Source organism: Ascaphus truei, unplaced genomic scaffold, assembly GCF_040206685.1.
Source record: "Ascaphus truei isolate aAscTru1 unplaced genomic scaffold, aAscTru1.hap1 HAP1_SCAFFOLD_3078, whole genome shotgun sequence".
NCBI lineage: Eukaryota > Metazoa > Chordata > Amphibia > Anura > Ascaphidae > Ascaphus > Ascaphus truei.
Genome location: NW_027456047.1, coordinates 1 through 13,586, shown reverse-complemented (window position 1 = coordinate 13,586; position 13,586 = coordinate 1). Strand labels below are relative to the sequence as shown.

Below are 13,586 nucleotides of genomic sequence, written 5' to 3'. Positions count from 1 at the left end.
TGGAACTATTCAGGCGCCGTGTTAACCTTCGTTGTTTTTTCTTTTCAATCTTTGATTTCCCTTTTGTGGCCATTACCAGGCCTTTGGGTTTTGGAGACCTAGTTGCCTCTGTACAAACGTAGTCCATATTAACCACGTCATCAGGATCTGTCAACAAGTTTGTTTTCAGGAACTGCCACCCACTTGGCTAAAACATCTTCTGTGGTGTCCTGGGTGTGTCCACTAGTTTGATAATCTTCTGGACAACGTAAATGAAATTGAGGATCTGGATTTTTGAATCCCAGATCAGGGAGAATATTCTCAGGAGGGTGCCTATCTGTTTCTGGAATAACAGCAGCACAATCAAAGTCAATTCTTTCTCCTTCCTCTTTGTCATCAGTGAGGGCATTGAGTTTACGTTCCCTGGTCTCCTTTTGTGACCGTGTCTCTTTTAGCCTTGGAATCTCTTTCTCCAACTTCATCTTTATAGCAAATCGTAATATTGCAACAGCATTGAAGATACACGTATAGGAACGTACAGCTTGCTTGGTTAGGAGGTAGGATTGATAGCCCGACTGAACCACTTTAGCCGCTTCTCCCATGTCCGTCATCTGTTTCAGAGCGAGGTTTAACTCTGTTTCATTTTCTCTATTCTTGACCTGCAGCTGCAGGTGCTCCTTCTGGGTCTTGTCCAGCTCCAGCTGCAGCCGGGCCCCCTCATTTGCCGTGTGGTCCAGCTGCTTGTAGATATCGGCCATCTCGCTTTCATAGCGCAATGTCAGGCAGACCACCTGACGGACGGAGATCTCCTCTCTCTTGGCGCACTGTATCTCGCGCTCAGCCATCTGCTTCTGCAGCTCTTCAACCTGATCGTGCCAGACCTCCCTCAGGGTCTTCACCTCTATCTGGTGCTTGCTCTGGGTTTGCATCAGCGCCTCCATTTTTTGGAGCTCTGCAGTTTGTGTCGCCTGGATCGCCGCTGATTCTGTATTCTGCAGTGCTTCCTGCATTTCTAACTTTTCCTGGATCAATTGCTTCTCCACTTTTTCTGCTTGGTGAAGCTTCTCATCACCTTCACTGATCTGGTCAGTCAAGTCTGAATTTTTCTGTGTCAGACTTACATTCTCTCTTTTTACAGTCTCTAAATTACTCAGGGTATTCTCATAGGTTTCCTTCAATGTACACAGCTCTGTGCTGCGAGCGTAGACCTCATGGCGTGAGAGTTCCAGCTCTGCTTTAAGCGCGCTAGCCTCTTGCCGAGAAACCCCTAACTCTGTGATGAAGTTTTGCACATCTTTCTGGGACATCTCATAGCATAGTTTCCAGTCAGTTCTTGTTTTCTTTGATTCGCTTGGCTCTCTGCCTATGATGGTAGCAGTAGCCTTTGTCATCTCTAGGCGTGTCGTCATTCCTGGGACGATTGCGCCTGGCCCTATGGGCTGTTGCTCATCTCGGCGCCTTTCTGACGCATGTCCTGACAGTGCAGGTTCAAGTGGCTCGTTCACTTCCCCTGTGACTTGAGGAACAGTTTTCTTTCTTTTTGCTTTATTAGCTCCAGAGATATCAGTGGTACTGGGCACACGCTCACTGGTATCAGCTTCCACATCTTGCTTGCACTCACAGGGCGTTGCTTGCTTTTGCAGCTGTTTGTCTTTGAAAATTTTGGGGCACACATCTTCCATGTGACCTACTTCACGACAGGCCCCGCATACTAAATTCATCTGTGGGTACAGCTCTCCTCCAGGGTCGTGATCATAGTATGGCCTGAAGGGACACTGTTTTGTATGGTTACGTACATTACACAACAAACATTTCACGTCGGCCATTTTAGAAACCCGGCAGGGACAATTTGCTAGCTGCAATTTCACTCACTTCAGCAACTTGCATACAGCACTTGCTAGCTGCAAATTCACTCACTTCAGCAAAAGGCATTAGCTTTACAAACAGCACTTGCTAGATGCAAAATTTTTTTTTCCAGCAAAACATTTTGGTTTTCTGTTTGGGTTCAGGGTGCTATTGCATCCACACTTCGCACATTCTCTGTGTATGCTAGAAGCACAACTGATATACACAGTGGGACAGACTTCACTCATAGCATCTGTACTTTAGTTCAGCTCGGCGGCCATTTTAAACCCCCGCATTTATTTGCAAACCCACAGACTTTTTAGTGTCTGCCCGCATTCTCCACCATATGTGACAAACGCCCCTCTTTTGTAGTGCTGACGTCTGTCTGGGTTCTTCCCGACACAGTCTTCTAGGGTTAATTATACAACAAACAGGATCATGCAAAGTATTATGCTGCTTAACTCAGGCTTCTGCCTGCTTTATTTTCATCCAAGTAAGGTACTGCAGCTTTAACATGTGAAGGTTAGAGGTACTCAGATACTTTCATTCAGCAGTTCACATATTTCAGTGTTACCATATTTCCCACACTGTTATTTCAAGAAATAAAACCAAAATCATATAAGCAAAATCCTATCCCTTTCAGGGATCTAACTACACATCAGAATCAGTCTCTCTAACAGCTGCTGGCCAACTAAACTGGTTCCCCAGCTTAAAACAATGCTCTCTCATTTAGGGTCACAAGATACAGTACAGTCTTTTAGCAACAGCAGTAACCATTTGTTTTGTCTTATCTGTTCGTGGAGTCCAGGCAAATCCTCTGGTACTGTGATACGTGGAGGGGCCGTCAACCCCGATACTGGATGCAGGGGAGCAGCGACACCCCCAGCCCCCAGGCTCCAAGGAGAGAGAGTGAAATGCAAAACCTCTCTGCTCTAAGTACCTGTGCATGTGATTAGAAGAGCAGGTGAGGGAGAACTAGAGCCATTGTAATCTGTGGTCTGGATTTTCCATCCAGCTGCCTGAGTTAATGGGAAGCTGTGGAACGGATCATTAACTATTCCTGCACTTTCTGCTCTAAAACGGGGCAGAAAGCTGCCTAACATCTTTGGACTATGTCACAGTATGTATGTGTGGGTGTATATGTGTGTGTGTATATATGTATGTGTGTGTATACAGTATATGTATGTGTGTATGTGTGTATGTATGTGTGTATGTATGTGTGTATGTATGTATGTATGTATGTGTGTGTGTGTGTATGTATGTATGTATGTGTGGGTGTGTGTATGTATGTGTGGGTGTGTGTATGTATGTATGTGTGGGTGTGTGTATGTATGTATGTATGTGTGGGTGTGTGTGTGTGTGTATGTATGTATGTGTGTGTGTGTATGTATGTATGTGTGGGTGTGTGTATGTATGTATGTGTGGGTGTGTGTATGTATGTATGTGTGGGTGTGTGTATGTATGTGTGGGTGTGTGTATGTATGTATGTGTGTGTGTGTATGTATGTATGTGTGGGTGTGTGTATGTATGTATGTGTGGGTGTGTATGTATGTGTGTGTGTGTATGTATGTGTGTGTGTGTATGTATGTATGTGTGGGTGTGTGTATGTATGTATGTATGTGTGGGTGTGTGTATGTATGTATGTGTGGGTGTATGTATGTGTGGGTGGGTGTATGTATATGTGTGTGTGTATATATGTATGTGTGTGTGTGTGTATGTATGTGTGTGTGTATATATGTATGTATGTATGTATGTATGTATGTATGTATGTGTGGGTACAATATTATTAAAAAAATTATTAAAGGATTCATTTATTTGAAAATGCATTTAAACACACACACACACACACACACACACACACACACACACACACACACACACACACACACACACACACACACACACACACACTACCTTACACTTGCGCACAGTACACACACAAAATCTGTGCGGCACATACACGCGCCTTCGCACACGCACGCACGCGCGCACGGCCGCACACACTATATAACAGCCCTTATGTGGTTCATCTGGCCCAAAAACCTGCGTTTTACAATGTATATGTGGAAACCTTTATTCAATGTATTTCTGTAACTGTGAAAGTGTATTCTGTTGTTCTCTATGTGTGCTAGGCTAATAATACAGTTACCGAGCGTGCACGCCAAGGGAACATGGTTATCGCTAGTCGAGAAGGGGGGGGGGGTGCAGTGCGGGGGACAAAGGGAGAGTGGGGATGGGTGGCGCTCATGTCTGGGAGACGTTGGTCCGGAACACAGAGCCTTTGCCTGCCGCAGACACTGAGGCGCCTATCTCTGCAGGAGATATCCGGCTAGCCAGGGGAACCAGCAGTACCACAGATCAGGCTCAGTACCACAAGATTGGCGTAAAGCAGATGTGGTGCCTATATTTAAAAAGGGAGCTAGATCACCCCCGGGGAATTACAGACCTGTAAGCCTGACTTCAATAGTAGGGAAACTACTTGAAGGTTTAATACGGGATAATATTCAGGAATACCTAATGGAAAACAAAATTTTGAGTGATTGATTGGGGCTGCACATTTAGGCTTGGGGTGGGGGGGGTGGGGGGGAAGCGATTTCCAGTCCTCAAGGGCCACCAACAGGTCATATTTTCAGGATATCCCAGCTTCAGCCCAGGTGGCTCAAAGACTTGACTGTCTTGGACTGAGCCACCTGTGCTGAAGCAGGGATATCATGCAAACCTGACCTATTGGTGGCCCTCAAGACCTGGAGTTGGCCACCCCTGTTTTAGGCCCTTAATCAATATGCTCTGAAGTCACTTCCCTATGCTGGAGAACATTTGTGGCCCAATCAATGAAATGGAGCTGATCTCTTCTCCATCCTGGGATGCGGCTTCACGGCGTATTAAAGAGGTGCTGGAATAGCATCGACGGTAACTATTTCTCCGCATTCCCTAAAATGCAGCAGGGCTGTGTGACCACAGAGGTAAGGGTCCTTTGAAGAAGTTGTTCTCCACCATGACGCAGGACCGGCCGTGACAGGGTTAAACGGATTCCACACCTGGCAGGGTGCAAAGCATTTCAAACAGGAGGTTTGCTGCAGTCAGCGCGGTGTTACCTGGGAATGCAGAGAGATTTAATCATAAGGAGAACTCAGAATGCAATGGGCTTACAGTATGACGTCTGGTTCTACAAGGAGTCAGGAACATAGTGGCCTTTATCCAATATACCGTGAAGCCTTTATTGCTTTGTTAAAGTGTTAATCTCCAGTCAAGTGATATGCAGCCATAATGCATTTCCAGCCTATTGAGGCCGCGGGATTTCCCCAAGCAGGGCTGTTGCTAGGGGGCTGGGCAACTTCCTCCATCCTGATTGGCTGCTGCTGGGTAATGCAGACAATCAGGAGGAAATGTCAGAAGCCTGGGGTGGGGCCAAGGAGAGGAGGAAACAGCATGGAGCAGAGTGCGTCGCACCTTTTACCATTGTGTCCAGTATTTTTGGAGAAGCCACCTGGCAACCCTAATGAGGACAGGGGGCAGAGTTATTTGGAGCTATGGAATCTCCTTTGTATGAGACTTTGTAAGCAAACGGGGCGATCCCTTCCCTGACTTGCACTGGGGTAAGGAGACTTTCAGGGAGAGAAGTATACCTTTTTTTAGCAGTTACAGGTTTAATGGGGGATAAATAAACGGGAGTGGGTCATTATGGTGACCTATTTTATTTTAAACTAGCTGATATACCCGGCGTTGCCCGGGATTGAATGGTCCCGCTCCCCCTCTCTGTCCACTCACCCCCTATCTCTGCTCCCCATTACCCTCTCTCTGTGGGTGGGTGAGTTAGTGACCGGGTGAGTTAGTGACTGGGCAGGTGAGTTAGTCAGTTAGTGAGTGGGCGGGTGAGTGAGCGGGTGAGCGAGCGGGTGAGTTAGTGAGCGGGGTCTCTCAGCTAGTGACTGGGTGGGTGGGTGAGTTAGTGACTGGGTGGGTGAGTGAGTTAGTGGGTGAGTGAGTTAGTGGGTGAGTTAATGACTGGATGGGTGAGTGGGTGAGTGAGTTAGTGACTGGGTGGGTGGGTGACTGGGTGAGTGAGTTAGTGACTGGGTGGGTGAGTTAGTGACTGGGTGGGTGGCTGAGTTTGTGACTGTTGAGTTAGTGGGTGGGTGAGTGAGTTAGTGACTGGGTGAGTGAGTTAGTGACTGGGTGGGTGACTGAGTTAGTGACTGGGTGGGTGAGTGGGTGAGTTAGTGACTGGGTGGGTGAGTTAGTGACAGGGTGGGTGAGTTAGTGACAGGGTAGGTGAGTTAGTGAGTGGGTGGGTGAGTTAGTGAGTGGGTGGGTGGGTGAGTTAGTGACTGGGTGGGTGGGTGGGTGAGTTAGTGAGTGGGTGGGTGAGTTAGTGACTGGGTGGATGAGTTAGTGACTGGGTGAGTTATTGACTGGGTGGGTGGGTGAGTTAGTGTTTGGGGGAATGAGTTAGTGACTGGGTGAGTTATTGACTGGGTGGGTGGGTGAGTTAGTGACTGGGTGGGTGGTTGAGTGAGTTAGTGACTGGGTGGGTGGGTGAGTTAGTGACTTGGGTGGGTGGATGGGTGAGTTAGTGACTTGGGTGGGTGAGTGAGTTAGTGACTTGGGTGTGTGAGTGAGTTAGTGACTGGGTGGGTGGGTGAGTGACTGGGTGAGTTAGTGACTGGGTGGGTGAGTTAGTGACTGGGTGGGTGAGTTAGTGACTGGGTGGGTGAGTTAGTGACTGGGTGGGTGAGTTAGTGACTGGGTGGGTGAGTTAGTGACTGGGTGGGTGAGTTAGTGACTGGGTGGGTGGGTGAGTTAGTGACTGGGTGGGTGGGTGAGTTAGTGACTGGGTGGGTGAGTTAGTGACTGGGTGGGTGAGTTAGTGACTGGGTGGGTGGGTGAGTTATTGACTGGGTGGGTGGGTGAGTTAGTGACTGGGTGGGTGGTGAGTTAGTGACTGGGTGGGAGAGTTAGTGACTGGGTGGGTGAGTTAGTGACTGGGTGGGTGAGTTAGTGACTGGGTGGGTGAGTTAGTGACTGGGTGGGTGAGTTAGTGACAGGGTTGGTGGGTGAGTTAGTGACTGGGTGGGTGAGTTAGTGACTGGGTGGGTGAGTTAGTGACAGGGTTGGTGGGTGAGTTAGTCACTGGGTGGGTGAGTTAGTCACTGGGTGGGTGAGTTAGTGACTGGGTGGGTGAGTTAGTGACTGGGTGGGTGAGTTAGTGACTGGGTGGGTGAGTTAGTGACTGGGTGGGTGAGTTAGTGACTGGGTGGGTGAGTTAGTGACTGGGTGGGTGAGTTAGTGACTGGGTGGGTGAGTTAGTGACAGGGTGGGTGAGTTAGTGACAGGGTGGGTGGGTGAGTTAGTGACAGGGTGGGTGAAGTGAGGACAGTCAGCCCCGCTGCGGCCGCCACTGCTCTGCTCCCCCCGCCAGTATGTTAAGGGCGTGCCGAGGTGTGTATCAGGCGGTAAGGAGGCGGGAGAGGGTGGTGCGGCTGTGGCGCCCCTGAGGTCTGTGAGGTGAAGGGAGCAGTGGCGGCGCCCAGTGGCAGGGAGGCAGCCACCGTGATCGGGCAGAAGGGGGGCAGAAGGGGGACGGACGCACACACCACCCCCTTACCTCTACTTCCGGGCGCCGCCATCTTAGGCACTTGGCGCCACGAGGGAGGAAGGGGGTCCTTCCGGGCGCCGCCATCTTGGGCGCTCGGCACCACGTGGCAGCTGCAGTCTGCCTGTTCCCCCGCCGGGGAGGTGATGTGAGTGGAGCGCCGCCGGGGAGGTGATGTGAGTTGGAGGGAGGGAGGTGATGTGAGTGGAGCGCCGCCGGGGAGGTGATGTGAGTGAAGCGCCGCCGGGGAGGGAGGTGATGTGAGTTGGAGGGAGGGAGGTGATGTGAGTGGAGCGCCGCCGGGGAGGTGATGTGAGTGGAGCGCCGCCGGGGAGGTGATGTGAATGGAGCGCCGCCGGGAAGGTGATGTGAGTGGAGCGCCGCCGGGGAGGGAGATGAGTTGGAGGGAGGGAGGTGATGTGAGTGGAGCACCGCCGGGGAGGTGAGGTGAGGTGGAGGGAGGGGAGTTGGAGGGAGGGAGGGGAGTTGGAGGTGAGTTGGAGCGCCGCCAGGGAGGGAGGTGAGTTGGAGCGCAGCCGGGGAGTGAAGGAGGTGAGTTGGAGCGTCGCCAGGGAGGGAGGTGAGTTGGAGCGCAGCCGGGGAGTGAAGGAGGTGAGTTGGAGCGCCGCCGGGGAGGGAGGTGAGTTGGAGGGAGGGAGGTGATGTGAGTGGAGCACCGCCTGGGAGGTGAGGTGGAGGGAGGGAGGGAAGTTGGAGGGAGGGAGGGGAGGGGAGTTGGAGGTGAGTTGGAGCGCCGCCAGGGAGGGAGGTGAGTTGGAGCGCAGCCGGGGAGTGAAGGAGGTGAGTTGGAGCGTCGCCAGGGAGGGAGGTGAGTTGGAGCGCAGCCGGGGAGTGAGGGAGGTGAGTGTGATGGGGGGGGGCGTGTGTGTGTGTGTTGCCGAGGGGGAACACAGTGGCAGTTGGGTGATGTCAGACCCACAATCTGATTGGCCAGAGGCTGAGGACCAATCAGATTCACCGCAGATAGCACTAACCATTCGATTTTATATATATAGATTGCCCCTTTTCAATATGCTGCAAAGCCGTCTTCCCCTAGCTGGGGAAGATTTCGGCTCCAGCACTGGCTGAGTTTGTACTCTGGAGCCAGGCGAGTTACTACATAATGTATAAACTTGTTTATTAATGTAACTGTATTTGTAACCATGTATTATTTGTCATTATAACTCTATGACCAGGACATACTTGGAAACAGGAGGTAACTCTCAGTGTATTACTTCCTGGTAACACATTGTATAAATAAATGATATGGATCCATGCGCGCAGAGCAGATTAAGCCCACCATGTCACCGTGCTGGGACCGAGACCCATCACCCTGCCCACAGTTACCTGCCCCCATGTGCTGACCTCACTTTCCGGGCACTCACCGGAGAGATCATATATTGGCGCCACTTCCACAAGGTCACAGCCCACGACATTGAGACCCGCACAGCCACGGATTATCTCCAGAGCCTAAGAACAGATATATATGTTATCGTTAAATTAGAAGGTCAACGGACAAATGAGGACATGTTTGGACTATTTTGCCTTTTAAATTCCCCTCATCTGTTGTGAGTGTCCTAACTCTCGCACCCCTGTGTTACACCGTGTTATTCCTTATTGTGCCTTTTGTAAGATGCTGTACAACAGACGGGTGCATTGTAAAATAAGGATACTCTTTTACCTGGCTGGGGGTGAGGCCGGCGATCTCTGGCGTGCCAGTCCCAGGAGCGAAGGACGGGTCCAGTCCATCGATGTCAAAGCTGATGTAGACTGGTTTCTCTCCCATTTGCTGCCTCACTTCTGCCATCAGCGGGACCAGTGATTTAAACCAGACATCGTCAGCGAGCACCATGCGGAAACCCTGCACGATACCGCGGGGGGTCGGAAAGCATTAAGGAAGCAAGGCGAGTACCTATTACACCAGGGGTGGGCCACTCCAGTCCCCAAGGGCCACCGACAGGTCAGCTTTTCAGGATATCCCTGCTTCAGCACAGGTGGCTCAATCAGCAGCAGTCTTCAACTGAGCCACTGATTCAGCCTCCTGTGCTGAAGCAGGGGTATCCTGAAAACCTGACCTGCTGGTGGCCCTTGAGGACTGGAGAGGCGCACCCGTGTATTACACACTGGCCTCTGAATGGGAAGGCAGTCATGTTAAAGCACCAACTCCCCCCACCCTTTGTGTTTTCGAACCCCACCTTTCTTACCGGGATGGGAAACGTGCTTTTTTTCAGCGCCAAGATAATTACCGGTAAAAGTAGCATGTTTCATCCCCCCCCCCTCCCGGGGAAACAAAATGGGGGTTTAAATGTCCCGCATTACACAGGCCAATAGGAAGCTGCGACGTCATCAGTCGAGGTTTCCCATTGGCCCTCGTGACGTAGGGGGATTTAAAAATCAGCAAGTTATGGCGCTACTTTAACTAGTATGTATCTGGGGGTCTCGAGCTGAAACCAACGGGAGACCCTCTGGTACAATAAGAGGAGTCGTGCTGCTTTAATACAGGGTGCATGATATATTAAACAAGGGTGTGGGTCAGAGGGCAGGAAGGGCAGGGAATGGCAGGGGGGCAAAGGGAAGGGCAGGGGGGGCAAAGGGAAGGGCAGGGGGGGGCAAAGGGAAGGGCAGGGGGGGGCAAAGGGAAGGGCAGGGGGGGGCAAAGGGAAGGGCAGGGGGGGCAAAGGGAAGGGCAGGGGGGGCAAAGGGAAGGGCAGGGAGGGACAGGGGGTGCGACCTGTTCTGTGTGTCCCCGCGGCGGCAGCGGCCGGAGTGGTGAGGGGGGGGGGGGGGTGTTAACGTCGTGTTTGCGGTCCGGCGTTGGCGGTGTGGGGTAAGTGCGTGGGGGCATAGTGTTGCCAGGGGTGGTGGTGGTGAGCGGGCTGTTTGTGAGGTCCCGCGGAGTGGTGGCAGGGGGGGTGGTGTTAGCGTTGTTGCAGTGTGGCGGTGGAGTTGTGGGGTAGAGGGTGTTGTTGGGGGGGGGGGGTGGATCGTGCTCGTTTTAGAGGACACGGGGCGGAAAGTGTCGCGTGGGGTAAGAGCGTAGCAAAGGGGCCGTAGTGGTGATAGGGAGTGGTTCCGTTGTTGCGGGACAGCTCCGGGAAGGACGGAGGGGTGAGAGGGTGGGTGATCAAGGGCGGCCAGCCGTTGAGGAGGGCCAGAGGGGTGATAGTGGGGGGGTGAGTGTTGTACTTACTTTTGGTGTCCTGGTGATCGTCTCGTCAGCGTCTCCAGGGAGGGGGGGGGGGGGGATTGGTGTGTGTGTGTTCTGGATGTAATCCACAGGGTAGTCTCCCAAATCTCACAGTATGAGGAAGCTCTGGGGTGTGAGCAGTCCACACTGGTGTGAGTGGAACAGTGGCTTCAAGTAGACCAGCCAATGAGAGCCGTGGAGGGCGGGCGGACCGACAGACCACTCAAATGGTCTCCAGACACTCTCAAACAAGATTTTTAATTATATAGATATATATATATATATATATATATAGATATATATATATACATATATATATATACATACATATATATAAATGTAAATACAACTGTATGCTCATCTGCATGTCTTAGGCAGGTCTGCAACCCCGCCTTTCACCATTATCACCCAGCAGACAGCACTTCCACTGCAGCAAGGGATTCTGGGAAATGACATGCAAATGAGCACACAGTGCCACTTTTTGCTTCAAAAACCATTTTTAACATGGTTCCCTATAGGCTTAAGCTTGCTGCATGGTCACAGCTTTGAGCACAGCCAGGGTTAAGGTGCATACCCAGAAAACCCACCCACAGACAGCTGTTTCGACCTTAATGGGTCACATCAGTGTGGGGTTGGTTAACTGGGTATGCAAAGAAGCTAAAGGATGGGGTTTACCATACTTAGTTTGGTTATGGTGAGTAAAAAAAGTGACAAAAACCCTCCACAGCAAAGTGAAGTATATATATATATATATATACACACACACACACACACACCACTCTCCGCTCCGTGCTGTTTCCTCCTCTCCTTGGCCTCAGGCTCCTGCTGCCTGCTCCTGATTGGCTGCTGCTGGCTAATGTAGCCAATCAGGATGGAGGAAGCTGGCCAGCCCCCTAGCAACAGCCCTGCTCTGGGAAATCCCGCAGGCCCCCAAACCGGTCAGGTCACTATGTCCAGAGAGGTAATATACCGGACATATACATGTCCAGAGAGGTAATACCGGTATACACCTACATGTCCAGTATAACCTCTAATTTTTTACTGGACAGAGAGTGTGCAAATACAGGACAGTCCGGTACAATACTGGACACCTGGCTACCCCATCACTGCACGGCTATCTGAGACTGTGGTGGTGAATCGAAGCAATGCATTATTACCATCTGAACAACATATATACAAAACGGGGGTGGATATACAGGTAAGACTTTAGCTTTGCTAACCTAACGTGGACTGTGGAGGGCAGAGGGCAAGTGGCCCCTACTGAGGAGGAGAATATATAAGGAGAGGCGGAGGAGAGGAAAGGAGGAGAGATTCTGAGTTTGCAGCTAACAGAGGAGGCTGGGAAATGCTGACATTTGAAGGCCAGCTCAGCTGGTAATGAAGCAGCCTGGGCTGGAATTGCTCCTCCCCCGTACCACAGTTACAGGCATTCAGCCTTCCAATTGTTCTTTGCCTGGCAGGCTGGTTACCTGGTCCCGGCAGTATTTATAAGGGTCAGGACTGTAGGAGGAGCCTCGGATCCCGATTTGCACAACCCGCGTACAGTCCAGGAGTCCCTCCTCCACGCAGCGTCGGAACGGCGTTCCGTGATAGATCTTCTCTCCCAGCGCCGTGTCTCCGGTGTCAGTGTGAGCATCCACATGTACCAAGCCCACAGGACCATGCCTGGAACCCAATACAGAGAGGTGTTCATCTAGAGCAGAGGCTCCCCAACGCCAGTCCTCAAGGACAACACCCAGGGCAGGTTTTAAGGATACACTGGGCTTGAGGACAGGTGGCTTGGGCAAAATGATTGGGTCATCTGTGCATTGCTCTGTAATCTCACCAATTGAATATAGGAACTCAGGGGAACTATGTGCCTGACCAGGAAATAATAAAGGAAATAAAGTGATTATGAATGTATTAGTAACATGGTGGGAATATTAACTAGAAGCGGGTAAATGTCTTTCCTACCATACTGTATGTCTTTATTTAAAGCTGCAGCATTGACTGTGGTTTCTGCACACGTATCCCTACAAAAACATTGCTGATTATGTGCACGGGGATGAGACTCATTCTTAGCAGACAGAGGAGAAGTCACTTTCTGTGCACACTGGAGTTGGGTGACCTTTTAGTGCACGATGCCCAGTGACTTACTTTTCAGCAACTGCCTGAAGAATGGGATACGTGATTGTATGATCACCACCTGCACAGGAGAGGAGAATATTCATGCAAATATAAATATTATATTAACGTTAAACCTGAACATTCACAGCCTGCTTGCTCTGTTGTGCTGTGGATATCAACCCCCAGATCCATTGTAAAAGCAAAGTCCAGATTTCAGATAACATCCCTGTTTCATTTTGAACTTTTTTGCTGCAACACTGTCCTGGAACAGGATTGTTTATTTCTGTCCCCCAACTTTGCAGCTTTCTGACTGCCAGCTCCTTATTTCAGTTGCATGTTTCTCTGCTCTGAAAAAAACACAGTGCCTGTGTAACTGATACATTATTGTTATACATTCCCCTCTCCACACAGCCAGTAGCTGGTTGCCCTAGCAACCTCCCAATTCTCCTAGCGGAGAATGGGTCTACCCACCTCCCCTGTCTCTGCTGACAAGTTAGTTTGGTCCTGAGACTATTTCTGCCTCCCAGGAATCCCACACTTCCTTTTCCATTCTAGCAGGCCGAGTGAGTACTTCTTCTGCAATCTACTCCCTTGCAAGGCAATCCATTTTTACCTTCCCCCCCCCCCCATAGCAAAGCACCTTTACCTAGAGAAGCACTCTCTCACCATACTATACTATCTACAAGCAGCCTTTATTTCTGTGACTTCCCCAATAACGTTAAAGAAAATATAAAGGATTTGGTGTGCTTTCAAAAGGGGACGTGTTGAGCTATCTGGCCTCATTCATATCCTACATACGACCCTGTGGTTCCAGTATAAACACATTGTACAATGCACAATCCCATTCGGGCATCAAATGGTATAAATGCCTGAAAA

At 50.5% G+C, this 13,586-nt stretch overlaps 1 protein-coding gene across 1 annotated transcript; it reads right to left on the bottom strand.

The window, feature by feature from the left end:
- Positions 1-3,268: 3,268 nt before the first annotated feature.
- Positions 3,269-12,847, bottom strand: LOC142483208 (agmatinase, mitochondrial-like). The gene is made up of 5 exons (XM_075583276.1): positions 12,741-12,847; positions 12,074-12,269; positions 9,099-9,278; positions 8,803-8,887; positions 3,269-4,919 (listed from the first exon to the last, which is right to left on the bottom strand). The coding sequence occupies exons 1-5, from the start codon at positions 12,812-12,814 to the stop codon at positions 4,846-4,848; spliced, it is 609 nt and encodes a 202-aa protein (XP_075439391.1). The 5' UTR covers positions 12,815-12,847; the 3' UTR covers positions 3,269-4,845.
- Positions 12,848-13,586: the final 739 nt, after the last annotated feature.

Excerpts from the sequence above, each read along its gene's own strand:
- LOC142483208 (XM_075583276.1), bottom strand. The coding sequence starts at position 12,814 with ATGAATATTCTCCTCTCCTGTGCAGGTGGTGATCATACAATCACGTAT. Across the intron at positions 9,279-12,073 it reads ATAAATACTGCCGGGACCAG|GGTTTCCGCATGGTGCTCGC; the intron begins GTAACCAGCCTG and ends GGTATCGTGCAG. Across the intron at positions 8,888-9,098 it reads CCGGCCTCACCCCCAGCCAG|GCTCTGGAGATAATCCGTGG; the intron begins GTAAAAGAGTAT and ends ATCTGTTCTTAG.